General features: G+C 38.4%; 1 protein-coding gene across 3 annotated transcripts in view; it reads left to right on the top strand.

Annotated features, from left to right (window-relative positions):
• The window catches only part of ARB2A (ARB2 cotranscriptional regulator A), a 261976-nt gene that overhangs the window by 192315 nt on the left and 42035 nt on the right, over positions 1–27626 (top strand). For all 3 annotated transcript variants that reach the window (XM_083883527.1, XM_083883525.1, XM_083883526.1), the window contains one exon: positions 473–557. In XM_083883527.1, the coding sequence (XP_083739653.1) occupies positions 473–557 (85 nt within the window). The remainder of the gene's footprint in view (positions 1–472; positions 558–27626) is intronic.

Below are 27626 nucleotides of genomic sequence, written 5' to 3'. Positions count from 1 at the left end.
ATTTAGTTATAATATGTTGTTTCATATTTTCACAAATGTTCTTTCCACAGTGTACGGCATCAAAACACCCTGAAATATTCTGATTTTTTTAATGCTAGCAAACGAACAGGCTCTATGTTTCTACTAACACTTGTTTATATCAACACCAACTGGGAAAATCTTAATACCTGTGGTGGTAGTTCAGGCACAAGTTGGTCCAAGCACCTACTCAAGTCCACTGACGCTCAAAGTAGCATTTGAAAAACATGATACTTAAGCACATTACAAATCTGCTGAATTATGTATGAAATTACAGTATTTCATCATCAGTAAGTGTAAGTTAGTGTAGTGTACAGTTCACAATTGTTACTGTGACTGCTATTTAAATTAGTTTGAGTAATTTGATGTGATCTTTTCCTCACTTACAACATCTGTGTTTATTTCTGCTCTGAGTTTTTGGCTTATCCCAAGAATTGCCTGCCTGCTCTTACAGAACTGCTGTAACTGGGTGTCTAGCTCCGAGCCCCTGGACACGTCGGTGGAGTCCATGCTGCCAGACTGTCCCCGTGTCTCTGCAGGTACATCCATTCGTTTGCAGTAAGACAATGTACATGTTTAGGCCCAGAAGCAGCTTGTTCATTTAAAAATGCAGTTGGTTCTGACTGCATTTTAACCTTTCTGCAGCAAGATGTGGCTGTAAGCATATGGCTGCTGCTATTTTATGCAGCCACTCTTTTTTTTTTTACTTTGTGTGGCATTTAAGTTCTCTTGTCTAGTTGTTGCTTGAATTTTTCTAGCCTTCCTTTCTGTTTAAGAGAAACAAGAATTTTTTTCTCGTCTTCCTTTCTATAATTGGTGACATTATATGTAGGAGTCTAAGAAAAATAATAAGTGATAACAAGAACTGGGAAATTTATGTCCTTGAATAAATATCTAACTCTGTGTAGGCAACAAGGTTTTAAAGAAGTACATTAATGAAAGTTGCAGTTAAAATAAATGAGCTGCTTTCTTGAATGCTGATCAGTGGAAATGTAGTTTACATAGGAAATGATTTGCAGCATTGAAGAATGTTGATATGAGATTTCCATTGTTTTAGATTATACTTAGCTATGCTTTTTCATTACTGAATCATAAATCACAAGCATGTGAAATAATACAGAGACTTTAATTAAATGTGTGATAATTCCAGAAAATAGATATGGTCATCAATGTAAAAGGAAAATCTTCAATCTCTGTAGGAACGTAATCTAAAATACATAAAGCAGTTACTCAACTTTCATGCTTGATTATCAGGTTTCCTAAAAGATGTAGGTAGCATATTTCTGTAGAATATAAAACTAAGTTCAAAGGAAGACACAGCCTATAAAATATTAATTTAAAAGCTGAAACAATATTTGACCTTGCTCTTTGGGATGCAGTTGTTCTTTTGACAACTTAGTTTCATATCTGTCTGCAGGTCTAGGTTGTTAGTGAGACCTAACTTTGCAGATGCAACTGAGTTTACTACAGGATATTTTTAAGGTTTGGAAAATTTAGCACTACTTTGTTTGAGAGATCACAACAACTAGAGATTTTAATTACATTTCTGCTATGGTTTGGAATCTCACCATGCAGATCCTGAGCTTCGTTACAGATATATGCAATAGAATTGACATTGTTCTTTCATGCTATGGAAAATGATATATTACTAAAATTTTCATAGATTCAACATTTATTTAGCAACTTTTTGCTCTTTCAGGGGAGATTACTGGAGTTTAAAAGAAAAATATTGTTCAGGAGTGGAATTCTTTAAAATGAGATTCACTTCCAATCTCTGATGTCTCTGTATTATAGTGGTCATTTTAGTCAGGTAAATAAGGGCTTGGATAGCAACTGGTCAGTATTTACTGTACACTGGCCAACACTGAAAATCATCCATCAGAGCATCTCTTCCCTTTCTTTGTATTCACCTAATATAAACAATCTAAAAGGTATTCTATAAAAAAAACCCTAGATGTTACTTAAAAAGCAGACTGCTGCTTCATTAGAGCTGTAAATTATAAGTCTTGATTTTACATTTTTGTTGAAGACAGGTCACAGTGGCCTTAATGGTTCTGCACCACTTAATGAATTCCCAAGCTGCACTGAAGTAGTGGAAGAATTAATTTAAATGGAGTAGGATTTCAGCCAGTAAAAGTTGGGTATTTGTATTTAGTGCATACATTGAGATAAATTAAATCGCTAATGTTTTAGGTGTTCTTAAGAGAGATTTTTCATAATGATTTAATGTAAGATAACTATATCCAAGCTGGTTCTTTGCAATATAAATATAGGTTAAAATATAGTTTAACTTTATGTGGCTGCTCCTGAATTATTACATTGCTCACATGTTTTTGCTTATATTTCTTGTAATTGTCTCTTACATGAACAACTATAAGACATTTACAGAGAAGCAACTGAATAATTCGTAAGGTGTCCTTATATGAGCAACAGTATAAACCTGCATTAGGGTAATATGTAATAAATTTATTAAATATTACTAGATGTAGGAGCATTATTTTTTAATGTTTAATACTATCTGAAGACTCAGAGAGATTTTATTTCACTCTCTTGAGAATTGTGGTACTGAAAGAGCCCACACTCAAATCCTGGCAGCATTGCCCTTGGTATTTCAATGAATGACAATGAGAGCAATCAGAACAATGACAGATCTTTTAAAATAAACCTTTTGCAGTAGAAAAATTCACTTCTATGCTTGGAAGCCCATCTTTTATCTCTGTTTGCACTGAAAATAAGTTCAGAAATAACTGCCTCATGGTCACATCACTTGAGCCAGCTTTTCTAAAAAGGGTATGATATTCATCCTTTCAGTATTCTGGTTTTTACAGGCAATCCTAGTTGGTAAGCAGTTCCTACTGTAGATTATCTCACAGTCTCTTGCTTGCTTTTCCCTTAAAATCAGTAGAGACAAAATAAATGACCATCAAACTGGAAAGATTAGTTGTATTTCCAGATAGAGTTGTTAAAGCTTTTGATTAAAGAATTATTAAGGAATTAAAATGTTTGCCATAATTGATTCATGTCTTAATTGATTACAGAAAGGAGTGAATACACTTTAACAATTAAATGTTGAGAGCATTACAGAAAATTGTTGAGAACAATACAGAAAAAGCAAACCATAATAAATCCATTGTCTGTTCTTGTGGCAAAAGGTATTTTTGGGTCCCACCTTCACGGTCTTTCATCCATATCTCAAGGATTCAGTTGCATGGTGGTGTCATAGATCAGTATCTTCTAGCATCTTGGTGGTGATGTGGACATTGAGTTTGAGTGCACGCTCAGCAAGTTTGTCAACAACACCAAGCTGTGTGTTGCAGCTGGCACGCTGGTAGGAAGGGATGTCACACAGAGGGATTTTGAGAAGTGGGCCTGCAGAAGAGAAATGGACCCCATAAAATTCCACAAGTCCAAGTACAAGGTCCTGCACATGGATCAGGGCAATCCCAAGCACAAGTACAGGCTGTGTAGGCAGTCAATTGACAGCAGCTCTGAGAATGATACGCAGCTATTGGTTGACAAAAAAGTCAGCATGGCCTGCCAGTGTCTGTTTCCAGCCCAGAAAGACAACCATATCCTGGGGTATTTCAAAAGCATGACCAGCAGATCAAGGTGGTTGGTTTTGCCCCTCTGCTCTGGCTTTGATGAGACTCCATCTGGATGTCTGCATCCAGCTCTGGGGATCTCGGCACAAGATAGATTTAGTCCCACTGGAGCAAGTCCAGAGGACCCACAAAGATCCTCAGAGGAGTGGACCACCTCTCTCATGAAGAGAGAGTTGAAAGAGTTGTCCAGCCAGGAGAAGCGAATGCTCTGGGAGACCTTGGAGCACTTTCCAATATCTAAAGGTGCTACAAGAGAGCTGGTGAGGGGCATTTGATGAAGGCATGGAGTGATAGGCTTCAAATTGACAGAGGGCAGGTTTAGATGAGCAAAGACAGGAAGGAAATTCTTTGCTTTGAGGGTGGTAAGGCACTGGGACAGATTGCCCAGAGAAGTTGTGGATCATCCATCCCTGCAAGTGTTCAAAACAGAGTTGAATGGGGGCTTTTCAGAAGTTTGCACAAATTCCTCTGACAAGGGGTTTGGAACTTTAAAAATTCCCATCTCTTACCCTCTTTACTTTCAGCCATAAATAAGGACCTCTGTTAGAGTTGAGGTTATCTTCTGTCTCAGTCTTAACCTACCTTCCTAATGGAATCAAATCAAAATACATCTATTCTGTCTCACAGGAGATAGATCCATCTAAGACATAAGAAAATGTGGGGTTGAGAAAGATGACGACTTCAAAGCGGTGTGTACATTAAAGTTCATCACATAAAATGGAGTAGGGTTGGGAGTATTTCTGGTTAAGAGACTGGACATCAGCTAGGATTTTGACAGAGACAATGGAATAGATGCTTTAATGACAGGTTGCCACTGCATTACTGTTGACTGTAGTTGTAGTTCATGCTGTGTGTCTGAGATTTTACAACATTTCTCCTACTTCTGGAGCAGGGAGTTCAGAAGCCCTTGGGAAGTCATCTTATTGGAGCAACTACTGGGCAGGAATAGCTGAAAGTGGGGATGAGAGAAAGCAGGTCCATGGATCTGCCTTCATCTTTAATGCTGTTTAGGAATTAAATCACTTTGATTTCATGAGAGTGGCTTGAACTTCATCCCATGAAAGCTATTGTGGTAAATTTTGCCAGGTAAATATGGCCTTTGTTTTCCTGAATCCTGTCTGTATTCCTTAGCTCATGCATTTATGCCAGTGAAAGCTTATTATTTAGGAGAGACAATAAAATTTCTCAGTATTTTACCGCAGTGGATATGCACCAACACTCATTTAAAATAATCAAGTGAAGATGTTGAAACATTAGTAAAACAAATTGCCTAATCAAATATTTTTAAAGCCTTCCTAGTTGGTCCTCAAAATCGCTAGTTATTCTGTTAACAGTTGCAGCCAATGTAGTTAAAACATTGTGAAATAAGGAAATTATAACTTAAAAGACAAGCAATGGAATGAAACACTGCCAGTAATCAAGAAAAGTCCTATTCACAGAAGAGCCTAACTTGAATATATGTCTATGTAACAAGAAAAAAAGTGCAAGAAATTAATTCATACAGCTGAATAAAGTAGCCTCAGGCTAGTAGAAGAAAAATTTAATTTTGGGGGACAGATATGACGTGTGCTGGTGGTGCTCTCAAGTGAGTCTTCAGATAGTATTTTCTGGCACCAAAAATCAAGATTGAACTTATAAGATTGTATTACATATCAGACATTTAATTACATTTAGATAAGCCAAGCACAACTTCTGTGTTTTGTTTTGTTTTTTACTTTGAATTTAGAAAATATTCACAGCCCTTCACTAGCAGAGCAGGTGTGCAGCCCGTGGCCCCACACACAAGTTCACTGACTGCAACAAGGTAGAGCCCTTGTTGCAAAGCTTGTGTTGATACCCAGGAAATAAGGAATTACCCATTGGATTATGGCCATGGTAGTTTCCGTTGGCTTTGCCTAACAGCTGACTCCTGCCTGCTGTTTTAAGAGTTGTGTATTTCCACAGAAAAGCCTGTCTATCTGCAGATGCTCCAAATGCTGAGCAGATCCTGGGGCTCAAACAGGACGCTCTCCAGTGAGGTCAAATGGACTCTAACACCACAGGGCCTGTGTGCAGGGGTAATTGCACACTATTCCATTAGTGAGGCTTGTGACAGATGTAGGAGAGGACCAACTTATTTCTATCTGATTTTTTTCCTCAGCTCTATTTGTACCACACTACAGTTCCACTCTTACACATTTTTGTATCTTGCTCATAAAAAACAACGTATCAGGAACCATAAACTATATTAAGTGCTGAGACAATACCTGGATCATACTCTTAGCAGCTTTTAGTCCAGTGTACCAATGCTTCTCTTCTTTTTGTTCACCCTTTAATCATTTTAATGAGGACTGTTCTGGGCTGTTTTCTGCTGTTAGTATTTCATGCTGAGGGATAGGTGCCCAGCAGTACAAGAAATAGGAACAAAACCATGCACTTTTTAAAATAGAGCAATTAAGCAATTTTTCCATTCTGTTAAAAATGTTATTTCTGCGTTCACTAGTCATTCATGGGTATTAATAATACATTAAGCAGTGTTTACTGTAAAGCTCTTTGCATTTTATGTCTTCATGTGCATGTAGTTCTGTCAATGAAAATTTTAGGTTTCAGGAGAAAAGATAAAATGATGAAGCTCTTTTGTCAAGGTGGCAGGTTCCTGTGTCTAGCTACATGTTAATTTAAAATATTTTCAAGATTAATACACAAGGGGAGAAGTGCAGGAATCTGCAGTGTGAAGCTTGCTTCATCACCCATGTTAACATTCTCATCTGTTGCTAAAACTGGTCCTGCACTTCCATTTCTGCTGTTGTACTTGGTCTGTTGGGGACTGGAAATTATTATGGTAACTTTGAAGCATCAGACTGTCTTAGCCACAGCTCTGGCGATTGCTACACTAAGTTCTGCTTTAACTTATGTCTTCTTAGCATAGAAGTAAGTAGCTTTTTCACTATTCCTGATTCTTCAAAGGAGCTCTGCTTTTATGCTCCTAGTCAGTCTCAGGTGCTGCAGACAGCTTTTCATTTCATGTGTAAACCTAGCTGGATGTGAGCTCCTATATTGTGCTTAGAGTAGCCTACCTCTACAGTGCTTTGGAAAGGAAAAAATCTATAGAGACCTGTTGAATAATATTGCAAATTTTGTTCTGGACTCAAAAGTAAACATGAAAATGTGAATTGAAACCATTGACTTCAATTGCCAGATGTTGCTTCTGTCAGACAGTTCAATAACACTCATTCATTTACTGTTCTACAAAATAGTTACATGTACTTGAGGCAGTACTGATATTAAAGAAACAGTTTCATCAAAAATTATTCTTGTACTCAAATATATCTATTTATCATTGCAATTTTTTAGACTAGAGTGAACTAGTTGTTGTCTCTGAGGCTGTCTTTGTGGTAATAATGAATAATTTAAATTACTACAGTCGGATATTTCCTATTAAGCATTTGACAACTATTAGACTGCTGTGACTGTTGCTTCTGATACTACTCAATGCTGTCTCATTAGTTCCTTATATATCCATACCTGTCTTCACATTGGCAGGTCGTACTCCTGTGCATGACTGCAAACTCTCCTAGAGCTCAACACCTGAAAAGTGATATTCCCTGAGAGATGTCCTCCCAAATTCAACAGCAAAATCTCTATTTGTATTAATATAAAATACAAAAGAGTTTTCAAATTTCAGCTTTCATTTTCTTTTAGAATCCAGATTCATATTTGGATTTACATTTGGATTTGTTAGAATTTTTCAGAAAGTTCCTCTTTGGCAGAAAACTTTCGTTTTTTCATAAATGTGTCAATAGATTAAGCTGGGAAGGATGTTTAGATCAATTATTGTCCACTTTTAGAATACAGGTCTTTAACTTCTGACCAGATATTATACTGAAATTTAAAACTTTAATTTGATGAAAATGTTTCTTCTACTAAGTCATTCAGCCTTGGCTGGAAGGATTCAAGGGATGGGGAATCCATTGCTTCCTTCCCTTTATCATCTGCAAGCTGTTAAGAAGATTGGCTCATTTCTGGTTTGGCTTTGTCTGATGTCAGGTTCCAAAAAATAGTTCTTGTTGTGCCTTTTCTACACTAAATTATAGAGCTGTTCGGTATATTTGCTTTTTCTCCATGTGAATTGCATACTCTCATTGAGTCAACACACCATTTTCTTTTGAGAAATGTAATAGAGTTCTTTAAGTACCAGTGCAAGTTAACATCTCCAGGTTTCAAATGCTTTCATGCATTTCTCTGTAGCATCTCCAGTCATTCAACTTCTTTGAGAGAGACTTGTCTACATCTTACTATTGTAATAACAAATCTTTGCTACTTGATTTTCTCCCATTTCATTAGGCAACAGTTATATTTGACCCTTTTATAACCAGTTTTCCAGTATTGTAAAGAGTCAGTTTAGGAGGAACTTGCTCTTTTTAGAGCTGCTGGTTTTCATCTCAGTTTTAAACTAGTGTTAGGAAACATTGCAGGTAGCTTTTTTAAAAAAAATAAACCAAATAAATACACTAACAAAAAAAAAAAAAAAAAAAAAAAAAAAAAAAGCCATCACCTTTCTTGTTAATAATCATCTCATCCATCTTCACATTTACATGAGTTTGACCAGCAACAAATCTGTGTATATTTCTTGTGTGGTTGAATAGGAAACTCCAGCAATAACAGCTCCATTCAATTGTGGTTTCTCCATGATAGCTGCATTTGCTGATTACTTAATCTGCAGGTTCTTAGCAATGTGGAGTAATACTGATTTTCAACCCTTCCTCCTGAGAGAAAATTTCTAGAGTTGTTCTATTTGTCCCCTTGTGAATTTATGAAACATATTTCTGCTTAAGTTGAAGTTTTAGTTAAGTAATGAAGTTTTAATTAAGTTTCTCCAACTCATGTGGTAGTAGTTTACAGCATGGATGAAAAAATGACGGATGTATATTCCTAGTAAAAGGAAGACATTTTAATGCCTGTCTTGAAAGACAAGGGGGAGTAATTCACGTGCTAGACACAGCACCTGGAATCAAACAGCTGGCAAAACAGCAGTTACCACCAGTCAGGTAAGGGCTCCAGTGTAACAACAGTCAGTTTCATGGGATGCTCAGGAAGAGCAAAATTTAGTTGCTGAAAACAAAAGGGAGATAAAGCACTTTCTAAAAATGCTCAGCAAAGTTGACATAATTTTTTCTCCTGTTCAGAATGTTATCAGGAAATAAATCAATTGCTTGACAAAAAATTGAGTGTACTCTATTTTCATATAAATCCTTATCAGCTACACATGCTCATTCATCAAATTGTGAAATTGAGTTTATTTGTTTAGGAGTTGTTTTCCAGTAAGTTGCATTGGCTTGAATTAATTATATTTTTGTACCTTAATTCCTCATTACTAGATTTCAATATCACAGTATTGTGGTTCTCAAAGGGATTTTTAGTGTGCATCAGCTTCATCCCTCCACCCAGAGCAGGAGCAAATGCTCTTACATTAGGTGCTTATCTTCTCAGTTCTTTCCTTTGCGTTGTGTAATTACACATTCATTCTGGGCAGTCTTGACCAAACTTCCAGTTTTAGTTACCCATTCTTCCTTGGTGCGAGCGTACAACCTCGGGAACAGCTAAGCAACAGCCACCCTCAAAAAAGAGACTTGTTCTTCATGCCCGTAGTACTTGGGGTAAGGATTTATGGACCTAGATATCCATTTCTACTTTATTTGTCTTGAGATATATGTAAGGCTACCTATACAAATGATTTACTCTGAAATTTTGGGTTAGGATTTTCCTATCTTCTGTACCTTCTCTGCTATTTTAAGCATTATTGTAAATGAACATCCATAGCCGGTTAGCTGACTTATGACCCTTGAGTCCAAACTCTGCAAGCTTGCCAATTCAGAAATATTTATCCCTGAGAAGATATTGATGAGCAATAAAAATGAATGTACTTCATCAAACAATCTTTTTTTTTTCCAAATATGGAACAAAAACATACTGAACAATTTCGTACCTTTTTCTACATTGTTATTTACAGTTTCACCAGGTCCATCTGAAAACTGATGCATTTTTGCTGTGGATTGCATTTGTTGCTTGTTGATTTTGCTAAGTTTGCCAGCCATACATTGTTTTTACTCAGATAACTTCAGCTTTCTTTATCGTATTTAGCTGATTCTCATTTTTTCTATATTCTTTAACTGATTTCACTTTTTTGCTAAACCAGGAGCACTAATGCTGTTAGGTGTATTTTTGTCATCCAGCAACTTTCTAAAAATACCATTCATTCATTTAAATATCACATCTTGATTAAATTTACCAACCTTATTCCTACTTTGAAGAAAAAAATATCCTTTCTGAAGCTCAAGCCTGTGTTGTTGGCAGAGGCTTCTCTCTGTTCAGTCCCACTAATGACATCAGGTCAGGTTCACAGGCCCCAGGCAGCCAGCCACTTCTCCAGTCAAAACACTGTCCAAAATGGTAGAGTCATGGAAGGAGTCATTCATCTAGGAGCACTGTTCATTATTTTTAGAAACTCTTAGTATGTGTGACCACTGATGTTCATCTCCTGAGATTATACCTTTCAAGGTGAGGAAAGTCTCCATGCATTGCAGAGTTGTGCCTAGGAAGAACTTAGCCCATTCACTGTTTTGCCAAAGTTGTCTGTAACAAAGCTCAACATCTTCTCCTGGGCTTTTTTGGTGTACTACTTTATATGCATGATAGACCCAAGATTACATTTTATCCTTATTATTAATAACAGAGCACCACATCCTCATCACTTATATGTACTTGAATCAACCTAAGTAATAAGGTAATAAGGTAAACCTAGGTAATAAGTGACTTTTTAATACTTAAGGCCTACAAATTATTTGAACAGCTATCAGTAATGCCAGTTATATCAAATTGGGCTTCATGGCTGTGATTACACAACAAATAAGAATTGGAAAAACTAGCAGTGGCATAGCATTAATTTCATCATTCCTTTTCTTTTCTTTGCCAGATAAATTTATTTACAACACATGGAGGTTAAATTTATATTATCTTTGCCTTCTTAGTACCCTGCCCTTTACCTGCTAATATAACATTTTTCTGACTGCTCCAGCTAGCTCTCAGCTGAGAGGATTTGTTTACCAACCTGTCAGATGACCAAAACATAGGAAACATTGAGCTCCACAATGATGTTTTTAGAGACCCTTTTCAAAGTATATTTGCACTTTAAACTTTCTCCTACCAAGAAACATTTAGGAGGCCCAATCCTCTGTAGAAAGAACTTGTCATTTTCTGATAACCTGCATTGACAGCTAATCTTGTCATGTTGATATACAGGGACAGTTAAGAGACTTGTATTAAAAGCATTGTGATTATTATATAGTTAATAGTAATAATAAAAGCAAAAGCGAACAAGTGCTAAGAATTCAAATGCTGATTGGTTACACAGGTAGTGTTAACAACAAGGCTAATTTAAGCAGACATATTATATTCTTATATTACAACATGCAAACCATACCCTATAATAATTATTTATCATATATATCTTAATATTATGAATAATTATGTGTTCCAATGAATACTTTAATGTAATGAACAACATTCAATAAGCAGCATTTTTAAACCTATATTCCAATTCTTATGTGAAAGACATTTCCGCACACATTAATTCTTTTATTTCAGATAGGTTTGCAAGACATACCTACAACAGCTTAACAGAGAAATAATCCACATGATTAATATAGTAAACCATTTTAGATTATATTGATTGTACTGCTGTGGTACAGTAGTCAGTTTGAAGTCAAATGTCATGTACTTTTAAACAAATACTGTTAAGTGCCCATCATTGTTTTTAAGAACAAGGCTTGTGCAAATGCGGCAGCGTATAAAAAGTTCTTACCACTTTATCTGAGATTTTTGTGTTAATATATTGTTTGAAATCATACACATTATAAACTGCACACAATACAATTCATTATACATATAAATAAATATATATTTGAAATCTGAAGGCAAATTTTGACTCTTAAATACTTACATAATGATCTGTTTGAATCTGGCAGACCTAAGCTCTGACTTTGCCTTGCTGGGTAAGGCAGGTCATCTTTTATTACCATCTTTGCCTCCAGGTATCAGTGTTATTATGTGAGAGTTTAAACTATATACTGAACTGGATGTTAAACTGGAAGGGAGCTTTCCTGCCTGAAGGTGTGGATTCTGTGACTGCTCCAGCAGGATTTTTCCACTGCAGCTGTGCATGCAAGAGAAACAAATGGGAACATAAACATACCTCAAAACACTTCTGCTGCAGAGGCAGGCATCACTTATTGATTCTAGAGAAATTGAATTTCAAGCACTCATCCTTACTCTGAGTAGTTATATTTTGAATGTTTGTTGTTTGGTTAATTTGGGGTCAGAATTCTAGACATCTGTTTATGTAACTTGGTCCATTCAATGAAATTTATTCCCTTCTCCACAAAGGAAACCTCCCATAAAATCTCATCAGATTAAACAGACACATGTAAGATAATGGCTGAAGTAGAGTGTCCAGAAATACTATGCTGGACACTGATAAAAGTATGTGTCAGAGCTGTGAGATGGGATTTGGATCGTTTCAGGAGTATTCTGGATGTTTATGATTTTGACAATTTCCTGGTACTGACTGCACAATTTACAAATTCAGCACAGCTTATAAATCTTGGAGATTCCTTTTGGCTGCTAAGCACCTAAATCAGCTACCACTGAAGATTCCCAGTGGTTTTGTTTAGTCTCTCTTAAGTTCTTGTCTCAGCAGACCATTTTAAACTAAATGCCAGGTGTGAGCTAATGTTTTAAGAGTGTTCTTTTCTTCTTCTCTTAATAGCCCTGGATGAAATTTACTAAACATTTGTATCATACTATGTCTGATATCATTCTCTCCTTACTCTTGAAGCACACACTTTCTCTCCTTCAGGAAAGTATCAGCTTCTCATAAAGATCTGAAATCTGCCTGCCTGTCCAGAGGCATGGGTGCAGCTTTGGAGAATAAGAATCCGAAAGAGCACAAAAGGAGCCCTGCACTGTTGACTGGCAATTGGTCACCTTCCTTTGAGATGGTGGTTTGAGACTCCATCCACTGACATGGGAAGTGAAGTTGGTTGTTGCTTCCAGTGTCAGTGGCCTAACCACTGCACTGTCTTATAGGTGAAGGCTCTCCCTTCCTCATCCATCTTAAAAAAGGAGTGGTTTTCCACCCGTTTTTTTAAGGAACAACATTCATTGCTTCCAGGCTGCAGCATTCACAGCATTTCTAGTTTCCATTCCTTTAATCAGACAGTCTGTCCTAGCTGATTATTTGTACCAATGCCTTGTAAATGCCCTGCATTTTTTGGAAAAGTAGCATGGGATGGAGAAGCCTCACAAGTGGAGGGGCAAGGTGTTCACTCAAGCTAACAGTAGGATTTCTGGTACTCTAAGCAGAAGAGGAGCTGTTGACAGACTGAAGGAGAGCCAAACTACTGTTTTCTGTATTCTGTTGTCTCTGGGTGACAACAAAGAGAAACCACAAACATCCAGTGGAGGTAGCACCAAAATGTGATGGGCTTCCCCACCAGCCAAATGCCACTGGTTGTTCTCATTGAGCCAACCAAGCAAGAGCATGCCTTAAACAAGGAGATTAGATGCAAAGTGGTCATTAATAACAGTATACCCAGCTGGTCAGGAATGTGGGTTAACTGGAAAATAGATACCACCAGGGAATCCTTCATGTTGCATGATGTCAGTAGAAAATGCACACACATAATATTGGGAATGTCAGCTCCCCTTACCTCTCTGCATCCTTTTAGAGGATGTCTTTCTTCCAAAGCAGCTCAGAGCTTAGCAGAAAAGTGAGGACTTTTTCTATTATTTCGTGGGTTGATCATAAAGTTTGTGTTTTGTAAAGTTTTAGAAATTCCAGGTGAAATAGAAGTATGAGCATTTATATCACCTGCTGTCAGACTGTCTCACCTTAGGAGAACTCTGCTACACGATGTAGGCAAGTCCTGGTTTCTGCCGATCTGTCTTCACGGGAATAACATTTTTATTTGTATGCTTTTTAGCTGTATTCAGAGCTTGTAGTCTGCACCCACAGATAAATAATGTTATCTTGGTAAAGAGGTACAGTCAGTCCCAGTGAGCTGATTTGTCATCATCCAAAACTATTATCAACCATGTAAAATTTATTCTTTGTAGAATGAGGAAGCAGAAATTGATTCTGAATAGTTATTCTTTCCACACACAGTCTCTTGCATTACATATTTTGTTAATTCTGGTATGATTTTTCTGTGGTGCATGTCTTTTTATAAACTTTCCCTCTGATTTTATGCTCAACTTTTTAAAATGCTACTAAATGATTTATTGAAGCTCTGTAAGTGATATTTCACTCGCCAGGGAGACTGAGTGCTGTCCCCAAATTCGATACAATATTGTGTTAGAATTAATATGGATATTGATGCAAAATTAATGCAAATAGACTCCACATCTAATCCCACACTCCCTCACTCAAGTTCACTGGCAGCAACAGCAAGTTACTGCTTTGATTTCACTGCTGAATATGCAATATATATGAGAGGTTGCACTTTACAGCTTTACTTTGGTTATCGTTATTCCACTGCACATTAAAACAATTTTTGGAACTGAACTTGTTCCAATACTGTTGTCAGACCGCACTTAGACAAACTAGAGTTTGGGCATATTTATCTTGTAGCTTACCCCAGTAAAAGCTACACCACCAGCTTCCTGAAGGTGCAGAATGTAATTAGGATTTTGCAAGTTGTACCTCTGCAGGACCTGCAGGACACTGCTCACAGTTGTAAGTACCTATGATGTGCAGGGCAGTATTTCACCATTTCACATCTCACTTCCACTTTATATGTCTGCAGAGTCTGGTTTGAGTACACCGTTAGAATGTAATTGGTATAACTAACAACCAATACAAAAGAGCAGGTTGGAAGTCATCACCAGACTTCAAAAGTTTTAATAGATTGGAGGGCAGTCTTTCTCCTCACATAGTCTGTGGTTGTATCCTTTGAGAAGGATTGAAATCTTAAGGGACCTGTAACCTTGACATGTTAGTCTCCTGTACTTTACTGGTCACATACAATTTTATTTTATTTCTGTCTATTTAGACAGATATGGTCTTTCTGATAATAAAATCACAGGCTCATGAAGTGGTTTGGGTTGCAAAGGGCCTTAAAGATCAGGTAGTTCCTGCCACTCACCATGGGCAGGGACAGGTGTCTCCCTTTTCCATTCAAATTTGTGTGCCCAGGTAAACAGCTTTTTGATGGGTAATAAATGTTGGTTTAAACCATTTTAATTCTCTTGCTCTGCTAGCTTCAGACTCATTGAAAATGGTTGTTTTGATATGTTTTGTCATAGATTGTAGATTGTGTATGACATTTGAGGCATAGGCTTAAATTAAAATACACTGGACATTATACAGTCATTTTCAAAAGGCTTTTCTGAGTTGCTTTCTTAAATATAACTGTCCAAACATAGTTTTGTTTATATTTTCACTAACAGTGAAAGCTCATACTGGTTAAGTGTGCAATTCAATGACAGTTTACATTATGGGAAAAAATCAATAGATATTTGCCTGTGGTTTTTTGGTATGAGACAAATACCCATCAAGAAAACTTGCCTGCTTCTGGCAGGCTTGATCTTTCTTCCCCTTGTACTCAGCATTGCATCTCTCCCATCAGTCCCAATGTGCATGGCTGAATTTCAATAGCAGAGCCTCTTTCCCAGGAATCAGTTAGTCACTTCTCCCAAAGCTCTCAGGAGAGCTGAGGCTGTTTCTATGAACAGGAAACAAGCAGACCTCCCTGGGTACACCAGCAGAGGTGCTTTTCTGGCTTACAGCCTTGGCCCTTTGCTGCTCCAGCATCTGCACCCTCATGGTGTCTGAGCACTGTAGATCTGGGGAGGAAAATGCTCAGAAGCATTTCAGCAAAGCAAAATAACATGCAGCAAGCTGCTTGCCTCCACCAAATCGAGCATGGGTGTAATTATCCTTTTAACTAAAACACTTCAAAATAGACCAGGAGTGACTGAGAGGAATTGAGAGCAGCCCAATGATAGATTTAAAGTTCAACAGAGGGGGAAAAAATCATACAAGGATTTCACAAGCAATGACACTTGGATGGTATTTGAGAAATCTTTTTCTTTCAAGACTATCTTACGATTTACTATGGGAGTAGCACATCAAAGCTGCACTGACTTCAAAGCTTAGAACCACTTACGGCTTCCAGCTATTACTAACCAGTTCCAGCTATAACTACCGCTTCACCCTGCCAGCAGCTCATCTCAGCTGCCTCTTTAAGTTACACCCATCTACTTCCTGCCTTCTGATTTTGGGGAGGGGAAAAAAAATAGCCAGAAAAACTTGTAAATTAAATATAGCTGTTCACAGTGAAGCAATGTCAAAGGGGAAGAAGGCAAATGAAGGCATTAAGACATTAAAGATTTAGTACAAACTCAACGGTTATTTACATATGCACACTCTCATTTGGCTGACTCTAATAAAGCTGTCTGCTTTGAGGAAGTTCCCTGTGAGAGTGTTACCCTGGAGTAACAGCCCCTGAATGAGGCGTGCAAGCTGTGTGGGCTATTATTGAGGTCTAGATGTTACCTGTAGCTTGTTACCACCACAGCCAGCAGTGCCATGGAACTCCAGGATATCTTCACAGCTATGTTCACATGCAATGAAGTAAGTTCCCATCCCTGTTCCATAGGGGCAGTCCATGTCCTCTAATCTGCAGAGATACCTGCTCCAGGACCTCAAAACAGTATGCCACTGTGAGGCAATGATCACCATTTATTGCTGCAGTGTTGATGATTCTTTTGTATTAGTGGTAAAGATCTTGGAGGCAATATTTTTTATATTTTAGGAGTCCCTGAAACAACTCAATTGTAGTAGCACAGGGCTCTGCTACATTCTCCAAACTGATAGAAGAAGGCTAAAATGTACCAGAGCGGCAATTTATTGTGGTATTAATATTGTTCAACACTTTTAATTGATATATTGTTATTTTCTGAATGCCTGGGGTTTTTAAAATGGTACTTTAATTTCTGAATACAATTTGTCTTGCAGATGACATATTAATAGGAAGTTAGGAACGAGTGTGGTCTTTGAGTGTGTTTCATATAAGAATTTGTATATTTGGTACAGATCAATGTCATATTCTAGAGCTAAATGCTATTAATCCATTTACAGACATTGATTGCAACGAAGAGAAATTACCATTGAAAGAGCCAATCATCCATTAAGGATAATTTGTCTGCTTCCTTCCATAGTCTTATATTTTGAAAATGGCTTTGCAGGTGTTTAAAGTTGTTTTTTTTTTCCCTTTATTTCTTCCCTTTACAAGGAAGGATTTTGGCAGCAGTAGGGACGCTGGTAGCTTCTCCCAGCTGAGCTGGGACAGCAGAGACAGCCCCACATGGTGCCAACCTGCTGTTTGTGACCACAGTGTCGCATCAGGGAGTTGTCTTATCCTCACCCACACACATAAATTATGTGCTTCTGCATCAGACATGTGGCAGATCTCAGTACAGAAATGGGAAGGCAGACAATAGGCTGTTTTACCTGGATGATGGTTGCCTCTGGATGTAAATAGTTGAATTATTATGTACCACAGTCAGTTGACAAAAAGAGTATTCTAAAAAGCTGATATATGAAATAAATGTACAGGGATTTACTGTTAAATCTGTAACATATATATGGCTAGTATGTGTTCTTTCTGAAGAACATGGCTCTCCTTTAACTATAGAGAGGTAGTTAGGAGCTTCCTGGCTGGCTGATGATGCAATCAAAAGGTAAGGCTATTTGTAGTAATTATGGACACTCCAACAAAACACTTCTATATTTTGCTGTGTGATAGTTTTTTTCTCTTCTTAATAAATGCATTTCTCTCAATAAACTGTGCAGACCAGTAACAGCACAGTAATTTGAAGTTCACTGAAAATACAGAAGAACATCATGTCTCCTGTCCTAATGTTAAACTTGGTATATTAACTTTCTTGCACAGCTTGCAGCATAGGGGCGTGATATACAGCTATGGCACGGCAGGCTAACCACATACAAACTCATACCATTCATACAAATCCTGCTGGATTAGCAGGAACGAATACAGGTGTGTAAGCATGGAGGCATGAATTCTGTAACTTTTTATTTATGACTTAATAAATTAAAATAAGTTAAATTTTTGTTATCTGCAAATAACTATGCACAAGTCATCTGCAGAAGCTATTGTTTCATATGCTTACTTTCACAACATAGAAGTGTCAGTTAGCTGCAGATCATTCACAAGCAGAGCTGAAATTGAAGCTACAGATCAAATATATAAGGATCAAAAATTATTTTAGATTAGTGCAGAAAAATCAGAAAAGCATACTGTATTCCTTAACTTACAGGTTTTTATCTAAATTTCCCATTATTATTCTTTGTCTTTTTAATCTTTCCCTTCATGTTCAAAGATAGCAAGCTTATGGAGGCAATAGGCACTGCAGCCTACATTTAAACGTAGTTGTGATATGGCAGTGCGGAAAGTGTTCTTCTGATGTCAGACTGGCTTGATTCTCTGTCTACATTATTAAATCTCCTTCAACACCTCCATTATAGTGTTCACCTTGCTTGACTTCAATGAGCAGTGAAGCTACGTAGAGAGAATGAGCCACAATTCTGCTGAGTGGATTACCTGTGGTTACTTAGAAATGCTAATGCCTTCTCTGCTGTGTTTATGAAGTTATCTGTTTGTTTTTCTGCAACTCTAGAATCAAACAAATATGGAGGCTAAAGATATTCTGTGATTTGACGCAATTGCCATTCACCTTTGGAAACCTTGTCCACTCCCACCCTACCCTTCTCCCCCCAAAAAACAATGATTGATTAAAGAGGTTATTCTGAGGGAAAGCGAAGTTGACACTATTACTGAGGAACCTCTTGAGTGTAGTCTCACTGAGTCACTGAAGGAAAGGATGTGGATGAATGCCTGATTTACCACTCAGAGTTTATTGGGAACTAATCTGTTCAAAATGTTTGGACTAAGCTAAAACCTGGCTTGCTCATCTAATGAAAAAGGTCAAAACAGAGAAGAAAGTGCCATAGTTTGTGTTAGGTGACACTGTGCCCTGCTTGTCTAATTTGATTACACAGACCCACTAAAGCCCCAGGAAAAGCTGATATTAGCTGTAATCAGCTTCTTAACCTTTTGAGAACTAACATAAACACTACTTACTACTGGTTAATTATGTTGCTCTACTACATATAACAAAGCACAAAGGTAAAAGCATAAAACTGTAGTAACACACGATAAGATCACTCCAGGGGATTACAGCCCTCCATGTTTTATCTGCAGTCACTGATTTTTTTTCTTTAAAAATAAAAATTAGAAATGGGCTTTGAGCAGGGAGCATCAGGTTATCGATTGGAGGCAGCATTGCCCAGTTGTGCTATTGCTTTGTCTCAAATTCCTTTTACATACTGAAGGGATGATCTACTGGGTTGGACCGCTATGATGCTGGATTAGCTTTTTTAATTATTTGGGATTATCTTTGTTTTAATTGCTTACTTGTAATTAAGCATGCGTGCTCCCTTCCTCTATGATGAGCATCTTCCAGAGAGTTTTGTAATCTCTTTTGGCAGAAACACCATTTCCATATGAGACACCTCTCTCTAGGTAAAATAAATGGGATATATTTTAATTTCAGATTTTGCATTTACATATATAGGCAAGAAGTAAAAATCTGAGGCACAAAAACTGGGCCTTTGCAGAATCCATGTATCCTAGCTTCCTGTGTATTTTGGTTCATACACTTCTATTAGTTTGACAGAAAATTTGCATTTCCGTGAACTTCAAAACCTTGAGGAGATTTCTAAGCCAATGGGTTGTCAGTGTATTTTAAGTTTTTCTGACCCATGCTGATGTCTTGTGTTTATGTAAGAAAGTCTTGATCTACTCATCTTACATGCTTTTCTTACATTCTTGCTGCTGCTTGGAGGTAGCATGTTGCCTCTCAGTTTTCCACTCTGTAGAAAGTATGTCTGTTTTACTCTTTCTGTCCTACTGTTGCCAGCAGTCAATCAGTCGTCTGCAAAACTCTGCTCAGAGTAGCATCCCTAATGACTTATAACTTAAATTGTAAGCAGCAATAGCGCAGGTGTTGCAGGGCAGCCTTATGCTGCTCTTGTGCTCTATTTTGCCTCAGTGGGAGTGTCATGGTAACCCAAATATTATTGTATTCCATACCTATCTGTGCCCAAAAGTGTTGCTGTCTCTTTATGGCCCCTCCGCTGGGAAATGCAGGGGAGTTGGGGTGAGGAAGGGTGTGGTTTCTGCCACTTTTAAAGTTTGCTCGGGCAGGCCAAGCATGCTCTGTTGCGATGGGGGTTGTGCTTCGCTGGCATCTTGGTCTTTGCTTAGGTAGAGGCTTTTCCTTTTTGGCTTCTCTTTTTGGGGTTTGGATTTTCTTCCTCATCTCTGAGAAACTTCAGTTAGCAGTTTTAAGCTGCCTGGAGACGGGTTCCATAGGTGCCTCCCTGCTGCTGGTGCCCCGAGCCAGGGCAGCCCCGCTTCAGCTCGCTATCGGCCCCTAGTCGAGCACAGGAGACTACGGAACCTCAGCCCAAAGACACCAGCCCCAGACACGTTGCCTTGCCTGCTCCTGGTTGTCTCCTGCCGAGAAAAAACCAAAGTCCCTCCACACATTCTGGCCCTGACCGAGTTTCCAGCCGCTGTCAGAGCATGCCAGCTGCCTTTCTCAGCAGAACTTGGCTGCTGGAGAGATAAGCAGAGTGGTGAGGGAAGACTGACACCACTTTTCGCTTTGCCTCTCACTCAGGGACATCCCCAGCATTTTGAGTCTCTCTTTGTTCTGGGGAGTCTGTAAGGTTTAGCAGTTTTGTACCTGGTGATTATTTGCTATTATTCCTTGGTCATTGCTGTTCTCGTTGTTAGTAAACTGCTACCTTTTTATGTACATCTGCTCATATCTGTTCCTTATTGGTGGAAAGGGATTGGTTGAACCCCTTAAGGGAGGCACCCCATTCCAGAGTGTTCATCTTCAAATTGTCTTAAACCAAGATGGGATATTATGAAACTGGACCATTGGGTCTCAAGATGTTCAGTAATGCCTTCAGCCCACCTACTTCCCATGAAAATTGTATTGAGGAACTGTGGTAGCAGATAAATTAGCAGGGATACAGTTACACCTAGGAGAAAGATGAGCCTTCACTTAATTCAGGTACTTGCTCTATTAACTAGAATTAATAATGACTAGACTTAATAAAGTGGTAATACAAAAAAACCACCCACAAACTACTAACAAAACAACGATAATAAATAGTAACAGAACACTTACTCACATAAAAATTTTGGTGAGTATATGTATACAAGGACATACACAAGTTATTTACAAGGTCAGAATTGGTTTCCTTTTCTTGCTGGCAATAACTGTAAGGTTTACCTTACACATATTTATCAATGGTAGAAGTGCAGTGTGTTGAGCAGAAATTGGACCTACTACTAGTGTCTGAGCGTCAGAGAGGTGGCAGATTTTTTTAGCTGTCTCTCTGCATGGATGTGAGTGGAACTTGAGTTCTGGACAGGAATGAAAAATCTCTTGAGATCTGCTGAATGACTTGGTGCTATGATCTTCATCTCAGGCCCCAGGATTTTCTACAGGAAAGGGGTATGCATAATGAAGCTGAGGCTGACTGTGACCCTGTTGTGGTTTGAAAGCAAAACGAGTGAGAGGCTCCAAGTCAGAAATATAATTTAATAAGAAAAAAAGTAAAAAGGTAAAAATAAAATAAAATAAATGCAATAACACAAAGGATCACTGACAGAGTCAGAATACAACCTGAGCAGGATGGTGGAAGCAGTCCAGGTGAGGTGGTCTTCCTGAAGCAGTGATCCTGTAGAAAGGTCTGGTAGCTCTGGTCCTCTGGGAATCCAGTGGGTAAGTGCAACTTGCACTGTCCCACATACCAGCTTATATCCAGGTGAGAATACTTGGCTCCTCCCCCTGGGTGGAGCATCTCACAATAGGATGAGGAGTTGTGAAGTGGGTCCTTGATGGCCCATTAAACAGAGATAACTCCTGGATAACAGGATAACTACCTGTGACTCATGGGCCAGGCGTTGATGGGCCATTAGCAGAAGACACCCCAAAGGTCATTAGCAGAAGACACCCCAAAGGCCATTAGCAGAAGACACTCTTGGGAAAACACTAGCCCACCTGGTTTCAACAGTTCATTAAGATGGTGATAGAATAAATACTTTGTGTACATCCTACACTGCAACCCAGGACAGACCCCTTCAGGTTTCTTGCAAACTTTTTGGCTTTTCAGGATCTAGCTATACTGGTTGTCTCATGTTCTGATGGCTCTTCACAGCCTGGCAACTGTGTGCACATCTGAGTAACTTCAGGCTGTGCCCTGCATTTCCCTGTGGGAGACATGTAAAAGTTGTTCTGCAAGCGTAAAGATGACCTCATCTCTTGGTTGCAGATAAATTTTTCTAACATTTCACTTGAACTGTGTTTTGCCTCTACAGTCATCATGTAACACTTTCTCTGACCTACTATAACCATCCCCTTCTCCTGGTTTTGATTCATAGAAGGAAGAAGAATTAATTTCAAGTATTTATTGGGTAGATCACCATGGCATTGGTTGCATTTCCTGAACTGATGGAAAGTTTCATCTCTAGCCAAATTGGACATGTTTATTTTGCAGCAGTCATCTATTTTTCTTCACCTCTCCTCCACAAAAAAGAAGTGGGATCACATTGTCTTCTGGTCCAGCTGTCAGAAATGAGAGGAGAAGAGGTTTGTCTGCAAAACCTGTCATTCTCCACATTTAGAATTATATGTTCTCAAGCCTCCTTATTTCCTCCATACGTTCCAGTTACAAGGAAGCTTTATGTTTCTGCCGTGACTAGCTGCTTTGCTCCAGGATTATTATCTGGGGACTGTTCAGATTCAGCCAATTGCTGTAGAGAGTAACAGGCAATGAACAGCAGTAATGCAACAGACTTAGAGCAGGTGTCTTTGCCCTCCAGAAGGAAACTTTGGTGCCCCTTACACAGTAGTTAATTTCTGGAGTATATATATGGCACAAGCACTGAGGTTTGACTGTGTCTTAATGAGTTGGGTAACTGTCTGGTTGCTCACAAAGGAAATGAAATACTTTTTTTCTGTTTCTGAATATACTCAGAAGCAAGGGAAAAGTGCTATGCTGTGCTGCATCTTTACTACTCATATCTTGAGACTGGCAGCAGCTATTTTCCAATCCCTCTTTGAGGATCAGCCTTTCTTTCCATCAGCCATCATGAGATGTGGAAGCTCTGCTGCTCCTGACTGCTGACAGGGTCTGTGTGCCTCACAGTACTGGGATAACAGCAACAGCAAATTTTGATCCCGATCTAGCAGAAGTGGGACTCTAAAGAACAGGAGCAAGGGTTGAATTTTATCAGGGCTGCACAGAGAGAATCACAGGAGTCAAGCAGTATTTACTTTTGCCCCCTAGAGAGTAAATTGCTTTGCAGCAGCAGATAGAGGATAAGTGAACGAAGAAAACACAAAACTTTTACAGACATAGCTAAGTAAGCCTACAGCTTACAAAACTATTGGTGATGCTTCAGCCTGGAGCCCCTGTAGGCAGCACGGCTAACAGGAAAAGAGAACAACCAGAAAACCTGAAAAGGAAAGCAGCAGAAGTGATGAGAAGTCCAGAAAATGTGGCCTTAAGAAAAAAGGTGAAAAGCAGGAAAAGGTTTATCTTAAAGAATGAGGACTGAAAGAAAAAAACCATGGTGGAAGTCACTGTGTTTGTGAAAGTCTTTCAAAGAGGAAAGGAGTAGTCTGTTCTTCGCACACCTGATAAATAGTATAAAAAGGCATAAAATTAAATCACAGTGGAAAAAGTTTGAATTAGACACTAAGGGAAACTTTCTAATGGTATATCTGGGGTTACTCCCTTCAAGTGCTCCGTGTAGGCAGGGTTTAAGAACAGGACAGACAGATGTTTGCCAAAAGGGATGTTGGGACATTGGGTCTTGCTGTGGGCCAGGGCATGGACCATGCGACATCTGTGTCACACCTGCTTGTTCATGGCTATATGAATAGCCAGAGAAAAAGAAAGCTAAGCAACTGAAAATTCAGAGAACACATTGTCAGGTTCGGTTTTTAAGCTGTTTTCATGATTTTTATAACATTCTTGCTGTCTTTTTTAAAGATGAAATTAACACTATGCAATACAATCATGCAAAGCTCTTTTAGTAATGTATAATAGAATTTTTTTTTAATGTTACAAATCTCTAGGTTTGCTTTCTGGCAGGTGTGTTGGGTGACATTATCTATTATGTTTGTCCAGATGCAGAGGACTGACAGTTATTGATAACAGTATCCTCTCTGTTCTGACAGACAATAACAGAAGAAAGTCTGTTAGGAGATGTTAACCAGGAGCATACTACCCCTTGTCATTTGTTTTTGATGTCTGCAGTGTCCCCAGTCAGGGAGTGAAACAACTATATCATATTGCTGAGGTGGTCTATCACACACAGGGAATAACAAATAAGCCTTAGTAAAGTGTTTATGAACAGTACATTTATTAACTTGTTGAATATGTCTGTGCAACAAACATGTTGAAATCTGGATGTCTTTGTGAATATACTAACAAGAAAGTAAAAAGTAAAAAACAGATGCATGTAGTTTATAATAAGTAAACAAACCATTTGTATGCCATGGTAAGACAAGAAAGAGTAAAAGTTGAAGTCTGTTTGTTCATGTTAACTCCAGAATATCTTAAATTTGAGTGATTTACAGTAAGTGAAATTACTGAAATAAGTTGTGCTGCTCAGTTAGTTCCTAATCTTACAGCTTGTAAATAATTCTTTACTGAGAATATTATTGCCTTTAACAGGCACTGTGTGGGATGTGACCAGCTTCATTTCCACTCTTTTCCCAGGAAAGAAAGGAGCAAAGTGCTCTTGCATTTGCAACATATTCTACAGAGTGGATTGGAACAACGATATGGCTAGGAGGAAAAATGCATAAGCCAGATCAAAACAAGTACCTTGGGAATTTTTTTTTTTTTTTTTAATTCCATGATATCAGATTCCCGAACTCCTGGGATTTTGGACAGTGGGGATGCTTTAGTAAATGTGCAGGGAGAAAACTGCCGTACTGAAGATTTCTTTAATGTTACTGTCCAAAATCACCAGCCATGCTTGAAAATAGTAGTTCTTAACAGAACATACACTCTCAGTATGTGACTTTCAGCTGCAGGGGGCAGAGCATATGCTTTTAGTGTCAAAAAGTTGTTTTGATTTGAGGTTCTTTATTGTGTTTGTGTCAAACTTCTTTAAGTTATGCTTTTATATTTCAGGCTCTTTCTGTGTTTCAGTCTTCAAGGCTTGCCATGAAAGACATAAATATCTGCAAAAAAATCCTGAAAGTCCGCAGATCATTTAAGAATTTCTGAATCTATGATTGATTCTTTGTATTGTATATAGACTAAGGAGATGCTCAGTACATAAGTACTAAGGAGATACACAGTGATGTCTTAATTTGCTTGGAGAGGGTGCAATTTTCTTTATTTTTTAAGATTAAATAAGAGAAGACATTTTGGTCCTTGCTTTATTTCGTACATGCATCCTTCACTCAGTTATGTGGGATTTAATGAATCAGTCCAGAAACTTCTGAGCATACAGAGTTTATGTCACTGTTAGTGTCACTGGGATGTGAAGATCCTGAGTGCTTTCTTAGATGTCTAGCATCTTCTTGCATTTGACCATCAGTTTCTGCACTAAGAGTTTCTGCACTGCTCAGGCAGCCCCTCTTCCTCTTTTCTGAAGCTTCACTGAGATCACACCATCACAGAGGTCATAGCATAACTCTGTCTACCTTTTTGGGGTGTCCTGAGTAATTTGCTTTGGTAGCAGAGTGTAAGGTTTGCATGCAGTGACTCAAGCAAGGACAACTGCAGTTTGGGTTGCTTTTAGTGTTGCTCTTGCTCAGGGGCAGATGTCAGCATCTTGCATAGAAGCAGACAGTTACAGGCACTTTAATAAGCCTGAGGTAACAAAACAGGCCAATTTAATACCCTGACGTGAAGACTGATTGCATGCAGCTTGCCTTGCTGCAGGAGACCGTATGCATAGTCTCTGCTCTGGTGTAGAGCTGCAGAAAAGTATAGAACTAGTCACAGACCTTCTAAGTACTTCTATTTAGATGTCTTTTCATCCTATGTTCAGTCAGAAGAAGGTTAAACCATATGTCACAGCCAAAGGGAAGAGTTGGCATTATACCATCTGATGGGAAGAGGAGTCAGTCCACCAAAAGCGTCACTAATTTTTTGGAAGTGGCCCTTGCCATGGCTTGGCAGAGCCTTTATTCAAACCTTTGCTTACCAATTCCATATACATTAGTTTTTACATTACATACATTACATTAGTCATGTTATACTTCGTTGTCTCTTGATCTACTTGAATTTCGTGATCATGGGCAATGGTGTTAATTATAGATGGCAGTAACTGTTGCTGCATAGATGGTAGGGACATCTCAGATCATCAGTAAGTTATCATACCAGAAGTGAAGGAGTGATTAGTGTGTAGTATTGCAAATACTAGATTCTAACTACTACATCATTATTTATAGTTTTGTAGTGAGGTAATGATGGTCTGTTTTTTATTTACAAAAACTTGCAGCTTTTGAAATAGACTTTTTTTGCCCATCCAGTGATGTCGAAAAGAAACTTGAATTTTTTTCAGCTGTCATCAGCAAGAAACAAGAACCCTCAAATTATTTTTTAGATCACACAATTTTTAAGTCATCCTCATTATTACTGTGTGAATTTTCAGAACCTGGTGGAGGCAAAAATGCATTAGCCATCTGGAGAGATACTGAGCTCAGTCTGCATATTCAAGGGTCAGCATGCAGGCCTTCTCCTCACCCAGGTCTGCCATGATTGTCCTGAACTTGGATGGGCAACAAGGAAAGAGACACCACCGTGTATGTCCACATTATGAAATGAGGGCCATCTGCTTCAATGGGTAATACTGGATAATAGACTGTTTCATGCAAATAGTAATTCACTAGCAATTACTCTAACAGCTAGACACTGAAGGCAAATCTTACAAAAAACATTCTAAATTTGTCTCCTTGTTGTGATAGATGAGATGAATATGCAAATAAATGAATGGTATGAACATTTTGTACTCTGTCCCGTGCATTACTTAGAATTAATAAATAGGGGCTTGGAGTATGGCTTGTGAGATGCAGAGCTTTTCACATCTGTCTGCAGCACTCAACCCACAGCAGAGCCAGAACTGCTTCTGTTTGATACTGGCAAAATAATACAGAAAACATGAAATTAATATGCTTTAATAGGCAAGGGTCTGACTTGACAGCTCATAGTCTTGGCCGTAAAATGTATATGTGAGGACAGACTTTGTGAAGACTTTGAGGCTGTTTAACAGCCCAAGCCTCAGCACATCCTTTTGCTGGCTACCTCCCATCTACCAAAGTCTTCAGAGGGATATGCATGTTCCTGCAAGATAACAACATTAAACTGCAAAAAAAAAGCATTTGTATTAATGTGATGGCTATGTTCATTTCTGCAAATTCTACCTCAGACATGGTTGCTCAGCAGAGAGGCAGGACAAGCAGCAGAGAGCAGCAGCACTTAAAATTCCTGCAGCTGAGTCTGCAGGAGGCTTGTGTGCTGGAGCCCTGAAACATGCTCCCCAGCCTGAAGCATGTGTAGACATACTGACAGAGTACATAAAAAATGCTTCTACTGAGACTGCCTGTTCTGCATGCGTTTGGAGGGCAAGGTATTTCAATTTTGAGGATCATAAATTGATACATGTTTAGAGTGCAGATACAGTAGAATACCATTTGCAATGGTACAAATCCTTTTGAATTTCTTTTTGTAGTTAGGCTCATAACTGTTCTTAGTTTATTGGTCTTGGTGCTTGAGTAAGTTTTACAGTCTCTAGACGAAGTTGTCATCAATACAGAACTTCTCTGCTGTACATCCCT

The sequence above is a fragment of the Zosterops lateralis genome (assembly GCF_965231275.1).
Source record: "Zosterops lateralis genome assembly, chromosome: Z".
NCBI classification, from domain to species: domain Eukaryota; kingdom Metazoa; phylum Chordata; class Aves; order Passeriformes; family Zosteropidae; genus Zosterops; species Zosterops lateralis.
This window is presented reverse-complemented; position numbering and strand designations above follow the sequence as displayed.